At 37.6% G+C, this 25,497-nt stretch overlaps 1 protein-coding gene across 1 annotated transcript in view; it reads left to right on the top strand.

The window, feature by feature from the left end:
• Window positions 1-25,497, top strand: part of LOC127569064 (glutamate receptor ionotropic, kainate 1) — a 205,023-nt gene that overhangs the window by 150,765 nt on the left and 28,761 nt on the right. Inside the window, exons 8-12 of the mRNA XM_052013359.1 lie at window positions 1,525-1,632; window positions 7,953-8,066; window positions 8,450-8,653; window positions 13,877-14,100; window positions 21,520-21,638. Of these exons, the coding sequence (XP_051869319.1) occupies window positions 1,525-1,632; window positions 7,953-8,066; window positions 8,450-8,653; window positions 13,877-14,100; window positions 21,520-21,638 (769 nt within the window). The remainder of the gene's footprint in view (window positions 1-1,524; window positions 1,633-7,952; window positions 8,067-8,449; window positions 8,654-13,876; window positions 14,101-21,519; window positions 21,639-25,497) is intronic.

Below are 25,497 nucleotides of genomic sequence, written 5' to 3'. Positions count from 1 at the left end.
ATGCTCAAATCCTAGGTGTGGTGAAGAAGAAATATAGGTAGAGTGGTTTTGCAGCAGTTTACGCCATCACTGTGTCCCCATCCCAGGATTTTTGGGAGTGGCTGTGGCCTGTGTGGGAAGGAATACACCATATCTACAGGGGTTTAAATGTGGGATCTTCTGGCCTCGTTTTCCTTTGAGAATACCCAAAATTGAGAACACCCAAATATCCAAAAAAAGGTTAGCTGTAGGACGAATTAGACCCTTGTGGAACCAAATGATCTGCAAGGACACTTCAACTATAGAACCTTGAGGGTTGATTTCCTTTCTTTAGTGAAACAATCTTTGGAGTTTGGGGTATTCTGGTAACCCTGTCTGGCAGAAGACTGTAATAAAAGCATCCATGAGCATGGAGGTGAGCATTGCAGGTTTGCCTGTATCTGCACACCCCCCACCCCCCCCCACCCACACACACCCACCCCAACCCACTGTCCCAACACAAGACCCTTGTAGCAGGAAATAATGTCTTGCCTGCTCACATTATGAGTGTAGTGGTTTGTAAGATTTTGGTTAAAACAAATCATCAAACATTGTCCTTGAGTGTAATCCTTTAGGCAACAGTGTATGGAACATTATGTCTACTGAGGACACGGGCCTATTTTGTTCTGTATTTGTTTAAAGATTGCACCATCATAATGTAAGACATACAGGAGATCATAAGATTTAAACAGGAGTTGATCTTTTATATTGGGTTTTTCAATTTTGTTTGTGTCTTCATTTAAATTTATGATTATTTCTCGGGTGTCAATAAACATAAAACACAAGTTAGTAATTCTCATGCTGGAACAGAAAGAAGACATTCAGTGTCCCACATTAAAGAGTGCTTTATTTTTCGGTGATAGCTTAACCTTTTTAACAGCCTGATGCTGTTGGTGTTATGGGCACTTTATGCAGTTCTGTTATGTGATGGGCATTCAAACTTAAATGTCTTGATAAATTCACTTCCTTTCAGGCTTCTGTATAACTTGTGCTGCTGAAAGGATTAAGGACAGTTGAAGTAATGTATAATGTAGATGGGTACCAATAAAATCACTTAAAGCATTTTATTTCTATTCTGTTTGAGATGAGATCTGCAACCTTATTTTTTGTTTCTTCAAGTTCTCTCATGTGGCAAAGTTGGGTAATGCAAGTAAAAGACAGCTTATCTAGCCATTCATGGGTAAAAAGAAAATGATGATATATGCATTTGAACATTGTAAATAGCTTTCAAGATTTGACTCTGGCTAAAAGTTAATGTTGGAAAAATTAAGCGAGTTGCAAATTTATCAAGCTAACCTCCCTGAATTGACAGTTCCCACTGCCTTTGAATGAATGCATGTGCTGCATTCTAAAGTGAAACCGTCCTTCAAGGGTAAATTGATCCAAATCCAGAGCCTACAGTATATGCTTAAACAGACCATGCATCTAAAGGATGGCTTATGCTACTTTTCAAGCTAGTGGTAATGGAAGTGAAATTTAGTGTGTTTTGTACTCTTGTCCTTTTAGACTCAGTGGGATGGCCTAACAGGTCGGATTGCCTTCAATAAAACTGATGGAATGCGGAAAGATTTTGATTTGGATATTATAAGTCTAAAGGAGGAAGGCCTGGAGCAGGTAAACAACAGTGTTGCACCAACTGGCTAATTGTAAGAAAAAAAAATCATTCTTCAATTTCTTTCGTTGATTGAAAACCCTAGGCTGCCAGCGACATCAAAAGAATATTGATCAATGCCAAAAACGTTGTAACCTTCAATAGAGTCTTGGTTTCAGTGATCTTGAAAACCTTTCTTGCCTGGAAGGATATTCCTTACAAGTAGTCTGTGAATGCATGCCTGTGTATATCAATTTGTAACACTCTTCCTTCCATTTCAGCAGCTTGTGGGATTTTGAGCCGATTGGTTTTTCATGAATGACAAACGAGTGCACACAGAGGGATTACTGCATTATCAATGTGCTGTCAGTTGAATCAGCCATTATACTGAGCCCAGTGGGCCTCTTTCAGAGGTCTAGGAAGATGCTATTATCCCACATTGCCAGTGAAAGAGCTGTGTTCTAGCCAAATGGACGATTTGAACACTACCAAAAGTGTTTTTTAGAATGCCACTGTGAGGTCTTGCACATGAATTACACAAATTAAGATCCTTAAGTGTAAATTATTGCACATCAAATGGTTTGAATCATTTTTCTGGGACGTGCTGAAGAACTGATGGATTCTTGACCTCACAATCTACTTCATTAAGACCTTGCACTTTATTGTCTACCTGCACTGCACTTTCTCTGTAGCTCTTGCACTTTATTCTGCATTCTGTTATTGTTTTACCTTGTACTACTGTTGTGAAACAGATTTTAGGTCTCGAAGGACAAGGACTCTGAACACAATCTTAGAGATAAATGATTTATTTACAAAGACAAACGTGGGGAAAAGGTAACGGGGGCAACACACATGTGCACCGGTGATAGCGAGCATGGGAAAATCACAACAAGACTAACTTAGAGCGCTCCTAACCCTGTTGAAGTGCACACCTTACCAATGGTCTCTCCAGCGCCATTCCACTGTTCCTCGGCCTCGGATGAAGCAGGATGAATCCCTCGGAACAATCAAAGAGAACGAACTGGGCACATGTGGAACTCTTTATAGTGCTGGAGGGCTGGGGGGGTCCAGCCCAGGTAGTTCAAAAAGGCCAGTGGCCCGGTGCCAGCAGGGGCTAATCGATCACAAAAGGCCAAGTACAAAGGTGCTTAAAGGGGCCAATGGTCAGGTGTGCACTGATGGGTGGGGTGGAGCCAGACCTTGACTGACAGTGGTGTGTCTTTCGACCAGGTAATGGGCAGTGCTGTCACGTGACAGCCATGGCTCTCCACAATACAACTACCCCAATGCACTGTGTAATGAATTGATCTGTAGGAACAGTAGGAGGGACAAGCTTTTCACTATACCTCAGTACATGTGACAAAAATAAACCAATTCCAAAACTGCAAGGTTTGCATTTCTCCACGTACAATAATCCTGTTTAGTTATTAACACTGTGATTAATTAAAGCATTTTTGTTTATTAATAGACCACTACTTGATAGCACCCATGAGGTTAAAGTTAACAACAATTAATTGAGTAGTTGATCCAAAGATAATGTGTTAAATAATCTGTTGCACCAAAAGCTTTAATAGACCATTCCTCTGGAACAGTGTGGGTTTACTAATTGCTTCAAACACAAGTCCTACAGTTCTATTTGGTCCAGAGTTGGCTCCATATTCTAATAAAAACAATGCTGGAACTCTTTGTCAATCTAGCAGTATCTATAGAGAAGAAAGTTGGGTTAAAGTTTGACGTTGCCATCAGTGTCATGCAGTCCATTGGTACAATACAGGGGAATTTTAATGATGGGTAATACAATATAAAAAATTAACCTAAGGTTCTCCTCTCCACTTATCGTGCATATTCCCAGCATCTTCTGCTTTTGTTTTAAGTTTCCAGCATCGGTGGTATTTTACTTGTCCCCAATAGTTGGTTCGGATAAAGTGAATTCCTTGTGCATCATAATTTGGGCATTCCTTTGACTGGTAAGCATTCCTTTACATGGATGTTATTCTCAAATAATAAGGTCGGAGGCTATATTGCTGTACCATTACCTGAGTTCAAGTTTTATGAGCAGAGTAGGCTATGATGGATTGTCATGTGGCCAGTAAGCCCTGAAGTTGGGTTGATATTTAGCAATCTACTTGATTCTGAGTCCAAGTCTGTCAGAGATACCAGACTAACTAGTGAATTTCTAGTAACAATGAGCTCAGAAGAAGAGTATGTGTTTCATGAGGTCACTTTTATTTTGCAGGTATTTGGATACCTCTGTTTTTGGCAAATCATTGTCCATTCCTCCTCCTTTTTAGAACCTGCCTTGTTGATAAACGCACTTGTCAGCACAACAAACTTCCTAGTAGCAATTGCCTGTCTGAAGATGAACCAGACTGTTCACAGTCTAGGCTTTCAATTTTAGCCTGACCTCCACAGCTTTTTTTCTGCCTTCACCTCTACCCTGTGCTGCTAGAGCATGCTAAAGGAAGAAGGATAGTTAGAGATGGCTTAGGGAGTGAATTCTAAAGCATTGATAGCTGAAAGTATGGCCACCAAAGTGATTAAAATTGGAGATGCTCCAAAGTCCGGAATTGGAGTAGCATGGGTAACTGAAGGTTATATCTGGAAGTTACAGCAGAGATGAGAATAGGCAAAGCCATGCCAGGTTTTAAACCAAAGATGAGAATTTTAGAATCAAGAAGTTGCTTATCTGAGAGGTAGGTATCAGTCTGTGAGCACAGGACTTGGTGCAAGTTAGGACATGTCCAACAGAAATGTGGATGACCTTGAGTTTATGGAGAATAGAACAAGGAATGGCGAGGCAAGAATGCATTGGAATTATTAATACTTGGAGTAGCAACAGGGTGGGTAAAGATGTCAGCACCAGATGAGCTCGGGCCGAGACAAAGATTACTGAGATTATCAGTGAGATAATTGTGCAGATAAATGGTGTGAAGAAATAGGTACATCCTTCTCATCAAAGTTAACAGTGCAGGAAAGGGAAGTGAAGCAATTTCAGATGACTTTCTGGCTATGCTAATAAATACATTAGAAAGGTATACGTGGTCCCATCAGGCTGGATGATGGTGGAGAGGTGCTCTAAGAAAATGGTGTGGTAAACCATTGTCAAAGACTGCACGTTACTAAGAAAGATTAGATGACCACAGCTGCACATAATCTCATTTGTGACTTTGTTAAGAGCTCTTTCAGTACTGTGGCTGGGGCAGAATCCTAATTGGAGGAATTCAAACATGAACCTCTGTCACAAACCAGCAACAAAAGAAACACACTGAGCATGATTTAGTGTTAAAAACTATTTTATTAATCACTACTTATGATAATACGTAAAATAAAAGTAAAAAAAAAATGTTAGTATGTTAGAATTCAAAAATGTTAAACCTCGAACGTTAACCCCAAAACTAAACTCTTCGTGTGTGTGTGTGACAAAGTCCAAAACTCCCAGTTCCTGAATGGTTCTTAAAGTTCAGTTCCGCAAGCCATAAGGTGAAACATGAGCAAGGGCTTCTTCAACAACCACCATTGTCTGAAGATAAGATGTAGATGTAGAAAAACATAGAGAGAGTACATACGAAATCCAAATGTTCCACGATGGAACCCAAACGACACTTCAGTGTTTACTCGGTAGTGACTTCCTCACCCCGAAAAGCATCCGAACCGTGGTCGTCCACACACAAATACCTGTTTCCTTCTACAGGTCAGCAACAAAGTGAACTCCACCGGATTACTTCCAACTTCCATACATGGATTTCAGTGGCAAACACAGTTATTGTTTCTCATCCATCGATAGAGAAAACAAGCAGGCTGGTGTCTCTCTCCCTTCTCTCTCTCTCTTTCTTCTTCTTCTGACTTCTTCAACAACGTCATTACGTCCTTTATCTTCTATTGACGTAAGCACGCCCCACACACACATACACACACACTCTCTATCTTAAAGGGACTTTCACTGAGTCCGTAACACCTCCAAGAAAAACCTGCAAAAATTTAGAAGGTGACAAGATGCTCAAGGACTTTGAAGAGGAATAGGGGTTTGGTGTTGGGATGGAATGGGTCCAAGGCTTGTTTATTGCAGAGAGGGATGATGACAATAGTGTTGAAAGGAGACAGTACCTGGAAAGAGAGAGAAACAACAGTATCATCTCACTTGGGAGCCTGGAGAGGAACCTAGTTGGCCAGCAATTTAGTGGGAATAGAACTGAGAAAACAGGATGAAGTTCTCATGGGTAAAATGAGCTTGAAAAGATCATAAGGGGTGATAGAAGAGAAACTAGTGAAAGATGCAGGCTTGGTTCTAGGATAGGAGTGTGGGCTAGTGTCATTAGGGAAAGGAATGGAAATATCAGAAGAAGATGATTGGATGCTGTCAGTCTCAGTTGGCAGAGATGGGACAGATGTTTAAGAAGACTTAAGATGTTTCAATAAAGAAAAAGTAACAAGAGTTATCTCAGCATTCGAGTGTGATCCTAGAAAGTACTGGATGATACAGACGAAACTATATGTGGAGAGTTCTGCAAGAAATAATCAGAGACATTCTTAGCAGTGATTGAAACAATAGGAGTAGTAAATCATGTGAAGGCAGATAAAGAAATGATTGTGAAAAGAAGCTGGGTTGTTACTTAGGTGAACAATGAAGGAAGAATGGAAGGTCAGCAAACTTTAGGAGAGACCATGATGACTTGAGATGGTGCTTGAAATCATCAAATCATTTGGGGCAGAGACAGAGAGTATTATATGGACAGGAGTGGATAGTAAATGATAATTTTGGATAGAATTTTAGAAAGAATGCTGCTGAATAAGAGCAATGTTTGGTGCACAAAATGTAATAGACATAAATGCTAATAGCTTTACTTTAGAATCCACTTCACTGATGAATGTAACAGAGGTTCCATCATTTTCAGAAAACACAAGAAAATGCAGCGTGAACAAGATGGCTTCTAGATTGGTTGATATAAATTATGCCAAATCATTTACTATTCTTTCTTTGGTTTTATTTTAATACATCAGTAAGATTTTGATTTTTTAACAAAATATTTTATTTCTTACAAGCCTTCTGGTGACACTCCTTATTACTACAATAAAATATGGCGGAAGGTTTGCATCATTTATTTTATTTTGTGTCGTTTATATAAGTAGTTGTGCTTAGTTTAGTTCCGATGTGAGGGTTTTCCCCCATTTACTGTAATATTTTATACTTGAATTCAAGAATAAATGTTACACTTAATGAAAAAAATCTTGTCTGTTATGCACATACTGACTTATTCCTAGGATATCTCTAAATATGTCACAGCACTTCCAAAACATTTCACTGCAGGAAATGTACTTTCAAGCCTGTTAACATTTATTCTGGCTGCCTACTTTATCACCATTCAGCTTTGATGGACTGAAAAAACTCCTAAAGAGTGAGGATGTTTCATTCCTCCTTCTCTATCACTGATTATTGTATCTAAATAGAAAACCAGCAGCCAGTGTTCCATGCCCATGTCTGAATAAATGATCTGATGTCTACCTTCCAGGGATCAATGGCAATACTGTTTAACTAATGCCTTACTTTAGAATTAATCTTAATAATAAATTGGTGTTGCTCTAGTTGATGCATTTTAAGAGTAGTAGAACATATTCAGAGGAGAGCTTTCAGTAGACCTGTTTCCCAACCTATTTGCAAAACAGAAGAAAATACCATCTTGTAATTCTTTTATTGGTTATGCAACAGGTTGAATGGATTTCTGGCTGGGATCTCGCACACTCCAGTCAGCTGTACAGAACCGGAACAATACATTTAGCAGTGTTAGTCTGCATTGTTAATGAGTCAAACGGTTACATGTACACTTGTCTGCCAGTCAATCCATCAGTTGAATGCTGTTAAATTGGTGTTAACTTCTGGTGACTTGATGGACCAGCTCTCTCCAAGATGGTTATCACTAACAATGTCCCAAAGTTGCTAAAGGGCCATACCAGTTGCTTCTTTGATCTCAAGCATCCACTTGTTCACTATCATCATCCTTTTTTTTTCTACTTATAATTATTTTCTCTATTCTATTATTTACCCATATAACTTGTCCAAAATATATAAGCTTTTACTTGAGTAGCATAGCCTCACGGGAACAAGACTGAAGGATTGCTTCTCCTTGCTCTCCATTGTATTTTGAGGAGTCTTCTCCAGCACCACATGTCAACTGAGTCAATTCTCTTGCACTCTCTTTCATGAAAATCCAGCTTTCACATCTGTACCGCTTGAACTGAGGCCAAAACAGATTAAAACTTGTTGAGAATCATAGTGGGCAAAGTACATTTCAAATAAAAAATATTATTTATGGTTTAACATGAAGATTATATTGTCCTTTGGTTATAGATTGGAATTTGGAATTCAAACACAGGACTTAACATGACAACCAGCCTGAAGGACAAGCCCTCCAACATCACCGACTCATTGGCCAATAGGACTCTCTTGGTTACCACTATTTTGGTAAGCTTTCTTTCTTATTGCAAAAGTACTTCAAAACTACAAGGGCACGTCCACACAAACCTAACAATCTTATGAGAGTTATTGTTGATAATTTCCACTTATAGTTAGGTTAAAATCTACAACCATCCTTTGGGAGGGAACATCATCCAATAACTATGAAGTTCTGATGCTATGTAAGTTATAAGAGGTAAAAATAGAATTTTAAATGTGGATACAAGACTGTGATTATCAATCATTAACTATCATCAGACCTGATTTAATCTTCAATAAAAAAGCACAGCACTTTTTGTTCCTTTGTTACTATTGCCCATCAGAGGAAATAGATTAATTATAATTGTCAAGTAATATTCTAAAAGGTTTTATTCATTGTTTCTGTTCTGTAGGAAGATCCCTATGTGATGCATAAGAAATCTGACAAGCCCCTTTATGGGAATGATCGTTTTGAAGGTTATTGCCTTGACTTACTGAAAGAATTATCAAACATTCTGGGCTTTACTTACGAAGTTAGACTGGTAGCTGATGGAAAGTATGGGGCACAGAATGAGAAGAGTGAGTGGAATGGAATGGTTGGAGAACTCATCAACCATGTAAGTGAATATATTCAAAACCATTTAAATTTGGAATTGCACGGACTTAATATTGTTATTTTGCCCTTTTCAAATCTGTGATATCCTGCAACCTTTACTAGAAAAATGGCTTCCCTCTGCCATTGTTGACAGAGCTTTCAGCTGGTGTCTCCTCTATTTCCTTCTTCATCCATTCTCCTCCCAGCCAGAACAAGGATAAGGCTCCCCTTGTCCTTACCTTCAGCCTCACTAGTCTCCACATTTAATGTATCATGCTTCTTAGTTTCTGCCAATGAGATTCCACCAAACACATCTTCTCCTCCCCTCCCCTTTCAGCATCTTGAAGAGACCATTCCCTCTGCAACTCTCTGTTTCAATCTTCTATTTCCAACAACCACTCCCCTCCTCGCAGCACTTTCCAGTTGGTGTCAGGAGATGCAGCATCTACCTTTGTTTTTCTTCCCCTCCCACCATTCAGGGACTTAATCAGTCCTTTTATGTGAAGCAGCGATTCACTTTCAATTAGTGTACTGCATTGGGTGCTACATTGAAGGAACCAAACACAGACTGGGTGACTGCTTTGCACAAAGCTTCCAGTTTCCTGTCGCTTTAGTTCTTCATCCCACTCCTACCTTGATATCTTTGTCCTCAGCCACCTGCATTGTTCCAATGATGCCCAATATTACAGCAAGGAACTGTACACACCAATCATCTGGGTATATTTTTGAATTTAACAATTTTTGGTAGCCTCCTTTTTCCCCACAGATGTAGTAGTATTTTTCTATTTCAATTTTTGTTCTCCATTTGCAGTTTTTAACATAATTGTTGCCTTGACAAGTTTGATCCGCACCCCTATCAGAATCATTATCAGGGTTCTCTCCATCCACCCTCTATCTCCTTTTCCAGTTCTGATGAAGAGACCTTGAAATGAAACACTGACTGTTCCACTCACCTGCCCTCCCCCAACACACCCTGACACTGCCTAACCTGCTGAGTGCTTCCAGCACTTTAAGTTTAATGTACCTTTGGAATGTGTCTTGAAGTATTCTCCAATAAATGTATTATTCTTAATAATCCTTTCTGCATGCCAACTAAGTAGTTCCTCCTAAATAGCAGTTGGGGATATGTCAGCTGTGCAGTGATCTGTGAGACACAATGAACATACCTTGTCAGAATAACTGTCGTTTTATTTCCTCATCCTAATGTAACTCTGAATATGCCAATTGCAGGCTTTGCTTGTGGACTATTAGATAGGAGTTAATGAAATCTGAAAGGAAGGTGCTGAGCTTTTTTGTTCCTGGAAATGGTGATGAGCAATGTCCTGTAGTGTGAAAAATTTATGAAAGAAAAGATTCTTATTTATAAATTAAACTGTTACTAATCAAATAGGTTTATCAAAATACAGTGCAACTTTTAGTAAAATACTTGAGCATCAAGAACTATTAACAACCTTGTATCTTAACGTATCTTAACAGATCTGGTTCTTGTGGAAAGCAGACTAATATACAGTGGTGAGATTCCACTCTTATTCATGACTTTTTAGTTAATACTCAAATTATTTCTGTTCATCAGTTTATTTTACATTAAATAGTTTTCTCAAAAATAATCTAGGTTAAAATTTACTTCATAATCACCTTCCTTTATGGCTATGAAATTGTTCAACAGTGTAGCTCATGAGAAGACCTAAATAGACACCAATGGGTGGAGACATGTACCATTCTAGAGTGGTGTGATATGTATTCCCATTATAAACCAACTGGGTATTTAATTGAGGCACTGTAATACAGAAAGCAAGGGCAGCAAAAAACCACTTGGTTCATTGAGGCTCTTCTGTCCTAAGCTGCAGCAGTACCCACTATTACCTACCACCACAACACACCCTGATAGCCTTCCCCCTGATCATACAGTCTGCTACAAGGAAACAAAAGGCAAGTAAACATAGAAGTAAAATTCTAAGATATTTTGGACACCTGAGGGCAATTGAGTCAGTTCTACGGGGCCATTCCCCCATTCCTATCTACTTTATATACAAGTTGAACCACAGCTATAACTTGTGCAATGCAACTGTCTCTGTCTCTCTCACTCACACTCTCTCACACGCTCACATTTTTATTGTTTCTATCGTTATGCTCTATGATCTTTGGTGTTTCTACATGAACTTTAGATCAAATGAAGTGAATAGAATTATGATTTACATTAGATAAAATCGTACATCACAAATCTTTATGATGGCTTTGCAAATTTTCATTTTCTTCTGACAATATTGTGCAGTTGTTTCTTTGAATCTACTGGAACATTCCCATTTGAAGTGTATAACTGAGTCACTTTTAATCATTGAGTTACTTTCAAATCAGTGATCACGAAGCATAAATGAGGGAAGGAAGGCAGTCAATTCTTAAATAAATTATAGGTTTTGAAGCAATATCTGTTTAAAAGGCCTAGAGTTGAATTTTCTACATTTTGTTTTTAAAGTTCCTACCTTTTTTTGATACTACTGTCAAAATCTTGAAAAAAGATATAATTAATCATTCAAATCAGCCAGGGGTGGGTCACAGAAGTCCCTGATCCCAAGCTGGTGTGAAATCTACATGTCGATGGAAAGATAGAATTGTATCATACCAAAACCAGAAAGGAGCTTTATTGTTTAGCTCTAATATCATTTCATTTCTCTTTGCCTTAAAGATTGATTGAATAAATGGTATGGCCACGTATGAAAAAAAGATTACTTCTGAGAACGGTTTGATTGAAAATTTCAAGTTATGGTTTAAAACCCCTTGCAGCATCTTCGCTGCAATGTAAAAGGGATCACTTTGTTAACTACATTCAGCTGTTATTTTCCATTGGATAGTTCTTATTTTTTTTACCAAATGCACCAGTGGGTGTTGGTTACAAAGCAAAATATGGCTGCACACTGATAAGTAAGATAAAGTGATGGTACATTAGGCCGTGTGGTTTCTGTTTTATTGAGGCAGAATGCAACCTCCCAATGTTCCAACAAAGTGCACTTCCACTGAAAGCATGTTGTCTGCCAACTTGATGAAAGCTAAAGAAAAGCTGTCCTTTACCTTGGCTGAAACATTCTTATTGCACCAGGGGTTGTCCTCCTAAAGTTCACAAAGTTAGCAATGTGGTAAACTAAACATCAATTAAATGTCCATAATGCTAATTTAGTTGTTCCCAGCATATTTGCCCATTCTAAACATGATTACGTTTCGGCACTGATTTAAGTTGTTAATTTCAGCACACTGTCAGCATGTAGAAGCTGCCAACATGTCAAACCATGCCTGGGCAGTTCAGCAGGGTTACCAGCACCATTGTCAAATGGCAAGTTTTTGTAACAGCCTATTGTATATTTAAGATCTGTCACAGATGAGGATTAATAGCAGTAATAACATTGCCATTTTATCTTGCTGCCTGAAGACCAACAGAACCGATCAAAATCTTTCTGTAGAAGTATATTCCGCCAACAATACCATTTCCTTAAAGTATGATTGAATACCTAATATGGCCATTTAAGGAAAAATATACTTCTGAGGAGAGCAGGTTGATTGAAAGCTTTGAATTATAGTGCAAAGCTCTATACAGCCTCTTCACTTCTTTATAATCCATTGTAGTCCAAATTGTCTGTTGCTATTTAACTCAACAGTATGTAGATGTGATCTGTTTATTTACATTGTCAGTCATGGTTCATTTGGTAGGACTCCTCTGAGTCATAAGATATAGGTTCCAGTATTAGTTCTGAAGCATGAGTACAATAGACAGTGGTGTTGTCTTGTGGATGAGATATTAAACTAAGGCTTTGGTTGTCCTCTTACATGTAAGAGATTCCATTGCACTATTTTGAAAAAATAAGCAGAAGAATGCCTACAATTTCTTAGCCAATACTTCTTTCTCTATAAACATCAAAACAATAAATTTCTGCTTGTGGGAGCTTGTTGTGAACAAATTGGCCGTACCTTTTCCCATATAAAGTAGTGACTGCATTTTTTTTTAAAAATGCTTCATTTGGAAATTTTCTAAAGACATGAAAACCACATTTTAATGAAGTTTTTTTCAAACTGTAGTTGAAATTCAAATAATTATTTCTCCACAACTAGTCAAATATTTTTATCTAACTCTCTGCCAATTGTCATCCTTTACCTTAAATTACAGATTTGAATACGGTGTGGATCGTGTTTCATTTCATGATCAGGTTGTTTGTGAAAGTCTTGCTTTGTTGTCAGTGTTCCTTATTAGAAATGTGCTACATCTCCTGTGATGACAGACTGGCCTCTTAATAGCAAGTGTCACTGAATTTTAGATCACAGCACATTTGTGTTATGACAGAAACACATTTGTTTCTTTCCCCCTACTTGTGCATCTAATTAAGCAGAGTAGCACAGTGGTGCTCTTCCTGTAAAGCAGATGTTGAAACAAGATTTTTCTGATTTGACATTCTTCTATGTGAAGATATATTTAGGTTTATATGATTGGAATTAAAAATATGCTGCTTTTGATGCATCACAAAGCACTGTTTCATGAAGTCAGTTTAGTGATGGCCGTACTTAGGTTCTGTAGATATTATAAAGGCAGAAATTATTTTTGACTTTGTTTTAAATATTAATGGAATTCTGTTTTCCAATAACCAAATTAACTCAGACAGCTAGATTAATTCAATTTAGTAAAATTGATTAATCTGTTATCCCTAATGACCCAACAGTTATAGTCAGCCTTTGTAAAGAGAACATTTTGTTTTCTGGGATGCCAATGGGCTGTGAAAATATCATTCCAGCTTTAATTTTTCTATTATCATGTCGTCTCCCATTCTGGTTCAAAGAAAAATCTAAGATGAAAAGTGATTATATGAAAAATAGAGAGCATCATCTCAATTCATATTTGTCCTTTACAGTGACAGGTCTTGTTCATTACCTGCACTGTATAAGAACACAATGCAGACTGCTTCTTCATTGTGGATGGGTGCTATACGAATTACTAACCATTACCACTTGCTATTGTATAAAGATAGCTGCCTACCTATTTTTTCTAGCCAATCTCAGTAAAATATAATACAATATCATTATGTCACAAACTTCAGATAGCAGTGTTTTTGATACTGTACTTTCAGTTCCAGGCAGTTATCTAGCTATTTCTTGTCAGAGTTGACCTTTTGAAGTTATGCTAAATTAAAAATATTGCTGAATAGACTATTTTTGTTCTTTTGGCTCTTATTTGGAACAATTGTCACTTTCTTCTTCTTTCTTGCAGAAAGCGGATTTAGCAGTTGCTCCTCTAACTATTACCTATGTGCGGGAGAAAGTGATTGACTTCTCTAAACCCTTCATGACTCTGGGCATTAGTATCCTCTACCGTAAACCCAATGGCACAAACCCCGGCGTTTTCTCCTTCCTGAATCCATTATCCCCTGATATTTGGATGTATGTGCTACTGGCCTGCCTTGGGGTCAGTTGTGTGCTGTTCGTTATTGCCAGGTAAGGTGTAACGATTGTGATCTTGGCAAGCAAGTGGAAAGAGAATGAGAAACATTGCTGTAATAATTAAAATTGATTTTCTCTCTCAAACAGTGTTACGATGTATTTGACAAAGGTGATTTTTTTTAATACTGTGATGGTGTTCTCACTCCAATCTATTATACTTTTTTCTTTTTCTTGTTATTTACAGCCTAATTAATATAACAAACCTTTGTAGCTTGACGTATGCAACATTTGAGTAATGTGAAACATCCTCTACCAGCAATAGTAGTCTTGCTTTGACCTTAACATTGAATGATTTTGCTAAGGTTTACCCTGAGAAATTGAGATGGATTCGTGTCTAAGTCCAGTCAACCCTATTATGTGTTCTATTGAGTGCTCATTAGGACAAACAAAGGCTATTGCAAAACTAGGGGAGACTGGATAGGCCTGGTTTGCTTTCCTTGGGATGGAGGATGCTGGGGGGGGGGGTATGAGCTGTATAGAGGTATACAAAATTACATAGGTATTTTAGATATTTATTTATTAGTCACATGTACATCGAAACACACAGTGAAATGTGCCTTTTTGCGTTACTGAGAATGTGATGGGGGCAGCCCACAAGTGTCGCCACTCTCCCAGCACCAACATAGCATGCCCATAACTCCTAACCCATATACCTTTGGCATGTGGGAGGACACCAGAGCACCTGGAAGAAACCCATGTAGACACACGGGGAGAACGTACAAACTCCTTACAGACAGCGGCGAGAATTGAACCCGGGTCACTGGCTCTGTAATAGTGTTACGCTAACCGCTACACTACCAAGGGCATAGATAGGGTAGAAAAGATTTCCCCTTAGCAGAGGTATCTAAAACTAGAAGGCATAGATTTTGGGTAAAGGGTAAGAGGATTTGAGGGGATCTAAGGAAGAACTTTTTCTTGCAGAGGGTGTTTCCAATCTGGAATTCCCGAGTGCATAGGGGTAGTGGGCACTCTCACAACATTTAAAAATGATCTGGATGAGTACTTGAATCATCAAGACATAGAAGGCTGCAGACCAAGTCTTGGTAAAGAGGATTAGCAGATATAAGTACTTGATGGTTGGCATGCACACGGTGAGCCGAAGGACTTGTTGTGTGCCTATTAACTCTGTGATTCTATGACTAAGGAAGGAATGTGGAAATTGGTGCCTTTGTAGCTGATGTGCCATGCCGTTGTGTTGCAGACGCATCCTTTACCTTTGTTAATATCTCAGTGAAATAGAACATTAATACTCGTCATTCTCCTCTAACAAAGGGAATTGAGATGACTGAGGTCTTTAAAATATCGGTTCACAAATGTAAGGCATGCAGTTTAAATGCGCTGAACTGAAATGGTAAATTTTTCTTTGGCTTCAAAGACATAATTGTAAAGCAGGATTCAGAGCTAAATTGTACTTGTAGACTTTATTACCTCTATTCCTGCCACTGGAATGGGTACACATTGGAACTGCTGATGATATAAATTAAATTCTTTAAAGAATTTCAATAATGAAGGTAGTGGATTTTGCACAAAAGATATGTAGACCTCTTTCTGTATAACATGATCCCAACTTTAATCAATAGTTCATTCAGTTGACCATTCCCACTCCTCCATCTGCTTATGCAGTACTGAACTTGGTAAATATTTTTAAGTGCATTGATAAATGTTCTAGTGCTCGGAAGAAGTTCTGTATTTTGAACTACATGAAGGCAGAGGCCAAGGTTTCCAGAACCTAAAACTTAATTTTTTTATGCTTTTGGCAAAATGACCTAGCTGAAACTTTTAAAAACTGTGTTAAAGATGTTGATAATTTCTACTTTCCTACTTCTGAGTGCTAACAGACAGTAAGCAATTTCTTTAGAATAACTTTAAAGAAAGAAAGACCTGCATTATGTGGTCCTTTCATGGCCTCTGGTCTGCCTAAAGTACACTACAGACATTGAATTATGGTAAAACTCTAATAATTCGTTATCCAATTGCGCAGAAATCCCGGCGATGTTTCCCCCCACTCCCTTTAAATTAACCAGGTTTTGTTTCCCATGTTCTTTTTTAACTCAGCTAGTTCACTGAAAAATTGATTACATCACTGAGTAACATCTTAAAAAAAATGAATTAAAAATGGATAAGGGTATTAAAAGAGTAACATCCAATGGTCTGGAAAATCTGACAGTGTGGGATTATCAGAGATTTACTGTATATGTTTTTGAATGATGACATTATTATAATGAGGAAAAGCAGATGTTAATTTGGGCACACTAATATTGACTAGGTTATCTGTCAGATGATTAGTTCATAGAGGGACAAATATTGACTGGGTTCCCTGCCCTTCCTATAGTGCCAGCAGAGTGCTGAATGCACTTAAATCTGAAGTGTCAGACTGGATTTTGTGTTTGCTAGTGGGATTGCCAGAATCTCTATAAAACAATACTTCTAACAATAATTCACTTCTAAGAATAATTAAATTAATTTCAGATGTTGTTCATGTTGAAATTTGATAGAACATTGAACTTTCTTAAAGTCAGTCAAAAGTATTAATAGCATTCTTGCCTTACTGTTCAAGATCTTAAGATTTTGCACAACATCACATTCTTCTCAAAATGCAAACATTTCCACTCATACAAGATGCTCTTCTCTTGACTTAAATGTCCAGACTACTTGACAATGCGAAATTCTACATCAGAACTAAATTTTGATGTCACCTGATGTCTGCTGGCATATACATTCCAACAGAAGCCACAGGATAGTGAGCAGCAATGACAAGCAGGCTTCACTGAAAGTGATGGGCTGAGTTTTGCTGGCTAATGCTGGCAATTCCAAGCAGAACTAATGCTATTTAACCATTTAAACAGGAGTAAGTCTGTCTCTTCTGCATATATGCTGTCGAATCTGGAAGCCCCAGATGTTGACAGATTCAGAGCTCATGGCGTCCTGCATCAGGGCTGAGATTTCCCATCACTGAGCATTCAGATCTCAGGGCCTGCGTAAACTTAAACCTGCTACGTGATTCAAGACCTCATTGAATTCAATGGGAATTGTAGGCCTGTGCATTAACAAACAAAGGTGAAGACAATGTTTTTTAGTTTATTTTAAATAATTTTGAAGTATTTTAGGTAACAATTTTTAAATGACTTTTAATACCATGTTATGTTTTTAATACCATGTTATGTTTTTAATCATTTTCCTCCCCTAATAGTATTTAAATATCTCAGAATATCCAAGAAATATAAAAACCTTCATAGCTCTTACAGGCAACAAAGCTGGGAGCAAGTTAGCAGAATCTGGGATGCTTCAGGCCAAAAAGAATGACCCTCTTCATCAGGACCAGGCAAGGCAACAGACTGCAGTGTTGGGAGGAACTATGTCAGAGAGATGGCTTTGAAATTAAGCAGTCCATGAAGGTCCCATCCACCAGTTAAGCTGGATGTAAAAAAGAGCAAGAGAGTTTCCTTAGCCAATAAGGAATTAACCTGCAAAACAAGATGAATTTATCTTATTGCTGTGTGTGGGACTTGCAAAAAACCAACTGCTTTTCAAAAGTATTTCATTAGATTTAAAGGCTTTTTGGATATCTTGAAGTCTGAAAGGTGTTATTTAAATCTTGTCCTTTTTACTTTGTATGTGCTAAACTGACAAGAAAGAGCTCAAGTAGCATATCAGAGTTTGTTAACCCACAATTACGGTGTGTACATACAAAGAAACTTTTTCTTACTAAGCCAACTAGTATGTAATTGGATATTGTGATGAAAAGAAATTAGCTTTATAGGAGATCTGGTAAAAACACAAATTGGCCAACAGTCCAACAAGTTAGCATGGCTGGGTTATGAAAGACCTGAAATTGTCACCATTAGTTAACACCTGCTTGTATTTTGTTTGGTATTGGCTGCAGTCGATATATACTGCCCCTCAGTCGGTTTTATATTGTGATCTTATTGATGCATTTGAAAGATGTTAATGCTGGGCATTCAAAAATGCTAACCATATATGTGAATGAATATAATTAGTGTATGACATGATGTCACAGCATATAAGATTGTAATGAGCAAACCCAGGTGAATACCCAATGATACTTCATACAAGTAACATACACTTAGGAAACTAATTTTGGTATTGGTATTGGTTTATTATTGTCACTTGTACCGAGGTACAGTGAAAAGCTTGTCTTACAAACTGATCATACAGGTCAATTCATTACACAGTGCAGTTACATCGAGTTAGTACAGAGTGCATTGATGTAGTCCAGGTAAAAACTATAACAGTACAGAGTAAAGTGTCACAGCTACAGAGAAAGTGCAGTGCAATAAGGTGCAAGGTCACAACAAGGTAGATCATGAGGTCATAGTCCATCTCATTGTATAAGGGAACCATTCAATAGTCTTATCACAGTGGGGTAGAAGCTGTCCTTAAGTCTGGTGGTACGTGCCCTCAGGCTCCTGTATCTTCTACCCGATGGAAGAGGAGAGAAGAGAGAATGTGAAGCAAATGAACTTGAAACTGGTTTCAAGTTGACCTCTTGTCTGTGGAGAATTTTATGTGTTCAGTTGGTTCATATCAATTGATTGACAGATGGTTTCAAGCAATAAGTCAGCTTAAAGAAGGACTGTTAGAGGAAAAGGGATGGTTATGCAGATGGTATGATTAATCACTTTAAGTGGTGCAACAGCTGTCCACCATTTTATTGAATTTCTCAGTCCAGGGTTAAAAGACTATTTTCAATAGCGACAAATTTAAATTTAATATCTTTTAGCTTGGGTAATCATGATATGATGTGAAGCATAAAGAACCAGAAGGCTCTTTCATTTTCTGCTGTGTGCCAGGTCACTTGATCTCACTTAGGCCATTGGTGAGAGGTCATGGATGCCAATCCTTCTACCTCCAGATAGGAGGAGGGGAAAAAACAGCCTGTCTTCTACTGATCATTACCTGGTTGCTTCTGTGGCACATGCACAAAGGGGAAAATAGATTTCTTCTTGGCTGGGAAGGTTCCCCCCTCAGTCGCTTTCTCTAGTTCCTCCTGGAAATTAAGTAGCTGTAAGAAATCCCAGAGGTTTATTGGCACCCATTCTATCTTAAGTCCCAGCTTTGGTTTGGATGGGAGTGGTAAGGGTGTTTTATTTCTTAAGACAAAGGCTTTTTGCTACCGTTGTCAATGATTTTTCTTTGGAAGGAAGCCCAAATATCTTAATAACAGTAGTTTTGGCTTTTGAACAATTATGGAGACGAATGGAAATTTAAAATACTCTGTTCTTCATTAGTAAAAGAATACTAAGTCCTCATGGTTAAATGAAGAAGGTGTCAGTCGATTTATGTAAAGTATTTTAGAAGTACAAATACCACAAGGATGCTACCGCATTACCAAAGTGCTCTCCCAACCTTGCTAGTAATGGCATGTTTAGTAGAACAGCAGAATTTGGAAAGGATAGAGAGTCAAATATATTTCAGCTTTTTTTAAGTCAAAATCTTATTACTGGATTTTCAGTTAAGATGTACAGCCTCTTTGAGTCTTTTAGAATGTGTTTCAAATGTCAATAACCCAGATTTTACAAAACTAATCCCTCAAGAATCTAAAGATGAACACAAATTTGTGACTCCAGAGAGTTGCAGTGGAAAGGATGAGTTCATATGATTTACTGTTTGGGATCATTCTTGTTGGTTATCATGTCCATGTCACAATTGATTACAAATTTACAGTTCGCACTTCACCTGTAATCACTGAAATCAATTACCATTTCAGTATTTGGAGCGTTTTGAAGATGTATATAATTCATTGTACTTGGGCAATCCAGGGCTGAGAACTGTGATGAGTAAGCATCAGTTTTCTGAAAGTGAGCTTGACAAATGACCCAATTTGCAGAATTTCCCCTTGTAGTCCTGGAACAGTCTGCTTTTCTAGAATGTATATAAGGTTGAAACTGGAAAAAGCATGCTTTTTGGTACTGCAGTTCTTGAAACCCATATTTAGCAGCAATGTTGTTTACTGTCTACTTTATCCCTAATTGGGACTGTTTTGCCTAGAAAATGAATTTCACTAAAACGGTATGCTAAACAGATGATGCATTTAGCTCTACTGCTCAATATAGTGAACTTCATAAGGATAGTTAAACTCAAGTAATTTACTATTTCAAAAATAGTTAGGCTATTCTTTTCCCCCCATTTTAATGTCCACCTGTGGGATTCCTGACAGCATTTGCCCAGGGAGTTTGTAAATGCTGTATCAGTGCTATTGGGGATCATGGAAAATGTGCAGAACCTTAAAGTACCTTCTTCATAGCAGCCTTTTGCACATTGCAGAGAATGGAAAATGCAGAAATGAGCGGACATAAATTTTCCCTCCATCCATTGCTATCATGCTCACTCATTCATTCCAGTGCTCTTAGTGGCCTCAAGTCATTTTGAGGCACAGAATCGTAATGCAGTCACAAATCAGTGATCTCTGCAGTGAAAAGCTGCTGTAGTCTCTCAGATATACTGTACTTATCTGCTGCATAATAGGGCGGGCACAATGAGGGAATAAAACATTGGTGAGTGAAACATGTCATTAATGGAGAAATGAGCATGGTGCATGTTCATGATATTCTCACGTATAAATGATACTGGGAAAATTAGGTGAATTGTGCCCATTCTAATTTCCTAGTGGGTGGGACTTGCACCAGAAATGAGTGCAATTATGTTAACACATGAGCAAAATGTTTTTTGTGTATTTTCAAACAACAGCTGGTACAAATGGTTTCAATTTCTAAGCATTTTCTACTGCTTTGAATTTTTGGAATGTATAGTGACAATAAGCTAAAATATAATCTACACACTTTAGATCACGAAGGTGGTAATTTTGCATGAATGCATTTCAGAATAGAACAGTCTCACTTATACCTGGATAACACAACCCAAAAACGTCCATTAAATCAATGGAGATTTAGCAGTTTATTTAGTGCGCTGTTGCATTGTCAATAGAGACTGAAATCTCTGTTGTGATCATATTGAATGGTGGAACAGCCTTGAAGGGTTGAATGGTCTCCTCCTGCTCCTAACTTCTACGTTCCTATCTCACAACATTTTACATACCAAATGTCACTTGCAAATGCACTTTGAATCAGAAAGCAATGCTCCAAATGACCTTTCCCTTAATAGTTGTACTGGAGCCTCAAGCAACTTATACAGAATACAAATACTTGGGGGCAAAAGCTATTGGGAATACTTCCTGACCTCTATTCTCAGTGTTAAACACTACACCACAGCGGCAGAGTAAATACAGCTATAAATCTATTCAGGTATAGTAATGAACAGTGTCACATTTGAGTAGTTCATTGACTACTAATCCATTTGTTGATTTTTTTTCAGCACTGTTGAATGTTTGACAGGTTTGCTGGTGCACTGTGCATTCATGTGATATTTGAAGACTATTTCTGTTAATTACCACAGGTTTACACCATACGAATGGTACAATCCCCACCCTTGCAATCCTGACTCGGATGTAGTGGAAAACAATTTTACTTTACTAAATAGTTTCTGGTTTGGAGTTGGAGCTCTCATGCAGCAAGGTACATAGGTCACACACCATTCCTACACACATCCCACAGTGTGCTGGGGGCCTTTGTGCCTGGTAAGCTCCATCCTCAGCAATTATGCTCCATGCTGTAAAACCTAGCAGGGATTAAAAAGAATAATTCTGAATAGTACAGTATGTATACACTTGATGGTACAAAAATATAACAGACTACAAAAAATAACAAAGGACTTGTGTCTGAGGATGAGTAGGACTGAAACCTGAAAATGCAGTAAACAGAAGATGCACAACTGTTGTACCAGAAGTTAAAGAGGGTTAAAGTACTTTTAAAACTCTGGTGAGGTCTAGGTTCATTTTGTGCAGTAATTTGAATGAACTCCATCAACTGATGTATAAATTGCATACCTGTGTTTTTTTTTAAACGCCCTGCTGAGAATGCCCTGCATTTGAACCTCACCTTGTACAGCTTAGTGTTAACAAGTTAAGTTTTAAACAGGGGCCCCAATTTTACATGGATAGAACTTCAGTTTTAACTTTCATGAAGTGTGCTATTTTATGAATTGAATTTGGATGTACATTGACCAAACGTGATCTGTGAAACAATAAGAGACATTGAAAAATTAGATATTTCCATATATATGTATCTTTCTCTGGGGAAATTCTACTTTCTATTGGTACTCCTCCCAAAATTTGCTATTTTAAATAACGTCTGCCTGAAAACTGCTATAAATATTGTATGGTTACAATATGTGCTGAACATACACAATAAGCAATTACTCTAAAACTCAAGGATGTGCAACCACTATTGGGAGGTTATTCTACATGTTTGGTCCCCTCAGTTTTACCAGATTTGAAATTTTAATAAATAAATGAATCTTCTTGGGGATCTCCTATTCAAAGTGCATTCACATTACTTTCCTGGGGGGGTGGGGGGGTTGCAGCCTTGTCTAGTTAAGGTAGATGATCAAGAGAAACCTTGGGGGTAATTAGCTCAAGATGGTTGACACAAATCAATAATAGTTAGCTTAATTAGGATGTGCATCCAAAAAAATGAAGCTATGGTGTGTCAGTAAATGAAATAAATCAAATTTAATCCCCAATATCCAATATTTAAAAACCAACATACACAGCGACCTTACAACATCTGTAAAGAGAAAAGGCCATTTTAGCATTCTGGGAATTGACTCTCCATCAGAACTCCTGCATAAAAGAATTCTAATTTTAGAAGTGAAAATAGATGCACAAGAATTAAATAAATGAGGCTGATGCATTAAACAGTAATACTATTTTGATATTCCATGTTGAAATTCAAGAAAAAGTAATAAACATAACTATATTGTATTTTACTGACAAAATTGATTTCTTGATTTCAGAATAAATTTCCAATAACTAAGAAATAACTAAACTAAGTATCATTTACTACTCATTTACTACTCACTAAATGATACTTCAACAGCCACAAGATGAATAAGTCTCACTGGGATAGACAGTAGGTTTTGGTTTGAGGCACTCTTAGCTGTCAAAGATGAATTAAACAAACATTATCCTCGGGTTTTACAGTATAGCATCTGTGTGTTTGTGATGGTTGGATGTGTATGAATGCTGATGAAAGCTAGTTTTATTTTCCATTAACAATGGTGGCTGGTAAACTGAATGTATACCAGCCACTCATGACAAGCATGCTGGAGTTTACCATCATCCACAACAAACTGTGGGATGTAGTGTCTGATAGTTGCCATTACCTTGGATACATGACAGTCAGCCCCAATCAGGCTCTGCTTGATTTTTTAAAGAGAATCTTAAACAAATGTTTACACATACAAACTTGTGGTACTTGCAGACAAAAGCTTAGTTTTTACTAAGACCTGCAAAAAAAAACTAGTCGAATGCCAACATCTGTGTGGAAAATCTGTGATCTTTGCGCGAGAGCCATCTGTTTGATTTTTTTAATGTGATGATCAGAGTTTCTCTTTCCTACAGACCATGAGCAAAGTCTGGATCAGGATTGGCTGTCATGTCTGCCCTAAGGCACTAAAGAGACTTCAGCAAGTATTGTCTCTAAGCAGATTTTACCCTAATTAAATTTTAATTTGCTGACTCAACTAGAATTCAGTCATGCCAACAAATTGTCAAATGGGATGAATTTTTGCATTAATCATCTTAAAACAAATGTATTTGGTGAGAATAAAAGGAAACAATTTCAATACTAAGTGTAAAAGATAACTATGTAAAAATCCATGCTGATGTTGAGCCTTCAAAATCTTGTTAAGGTGAGAGAAGAAATTTTTAAACCATTCAGTCTATAATCTTAAACAAAATGGCAACCATCAAAATCTGACAGCACGTTTCGGTGCGGGTTTTATTGTATAATGCTTTCCTTATGGCTGTTGTGGATTACCAAATATGGCTGCTGTCTGACTCTTTAACACTGAATCAAATATCATGGTAATAAATCGCCCAGTGCTGCATAATGCTTGCATTTTACATATCCTGTTTATTAATCAATCCAGGTTTAAGATTATAATTGAGTGTTAGCCTTTTATAGATCTGTAAGTTTAAATTATTAAGCATAATTGAGATCTTGGAAGTATAAAAGCTTTGCCCCAAACCACCTTCTGCAGTGTTAAGTCGTATGCAACTTTGACTCAAATATTAAACCTGTATTTATTCTGGTTTACTGTAGTCCACTGGAGCAGATTGTTGTGGTTTGAAGCCATTGTTCAGCTCCCTATTGTTTGTGTCATCTGGTTTACTGAGCTGTCCTGTTTATTGTAACTGTTAGTGGGCATTTCTGTTTAAATGGGAGAATCTGATGAGCATATTTGTAGAATTATATGTTTGGGTCCAAGAGAGTTGATATTGCCTGTTGTGTTATGCAAATGTGAGGTTTCTGGGCAATCACTGATTATGATTAGTTGGTGAAATTATTGCCTGATGAGTTACTGCGCTGCACAGAACAGGAAGCTTTGGTCTGTTTGGAACTAGCTAATTTCATTAGTGCCATTAGCAAGAGTGCTCCATTTGGTCCTGGTATTTCTGGGCAAGAGGATGGTGAGAGTTCCCATATCTGACCACTAGCCAATGCCTCCAGCTGGGAAATGCACAAATCTTTATATTGGGATTGAATTTGGCAGTGAAACTTCTGATTTCTAATAGCCTTCTAATTGTCTACTGACTATATCTGCATATGAGGATTGAACACTTGGGAAAGGTACCAGGGATTATCAGCAGCCTGTGAATCTGAATCTCAGCAAGAGTCACCACCTTCAGGGGAACAAAGTAAAAATTGGAAGGGAGGAAAAGAAAAAGGGTGATTTGTCTGTTTCACAGGGTAAGTACATGCACAATCCTTGAGTATAGATAATGACTGGCCAGAATATTCTCTCATCTGGTTGCCTTAGAATTCTCCAGGACTGAATTGGCCTTTGCAACAAGGTACTTAATGTGTTTTTATTATTGTTTTAATATAGAAATAAACTTTCAGCCCATCGGATGGAAGATAAGATGCAATAATATGCCTGTTTTGTTTGATTCAGTGAATGAAGCGTCCATTTCCTTTCTTTGCGTTCCAAATATCTCTGTGCTGTTTAATCTTTGTATGTGTTTATTATTTTTGTAGATGAACCTGTTAAAATTCATCCTGTTTCTGTCTTGTGCTTCCTTTTTTATATAAAATTGTAAAACGTATGATGAAGCTGGTGTAAAGAAATTAAAAATTCAGTGGTCTGAAATAGAATACATAGTTGATGCCCAGCAGGATTTAACTTGATGCCTTTTTAAAACATGTAAAGTTGACTATCCATTTTTATAATTAATTCATTTACTTCCATTTCCCATGTAACACTTTGCCTTGGAGCCATTGCAGTTTACAACATAGAAAATCTTTTAACTCA

This window comes from Pristis pectinata, chromosome 4, assembly GCF_009764475.1.
Source record: "Pristis pectinata isolate sPriPec2 chromosome 4, sPriPec2.1.pri, whole genome shotgun sequence".
Taxonomy (NCBI): Eukaryota; Metazoa; Chordata; class Chondrichthyes; order Rhinopristiformes; family Pristidae; genus Pristis; species Pristis pectinata.
This window is presented reverse-complemented; position numbering and strand designations above follow the sequence as displayed.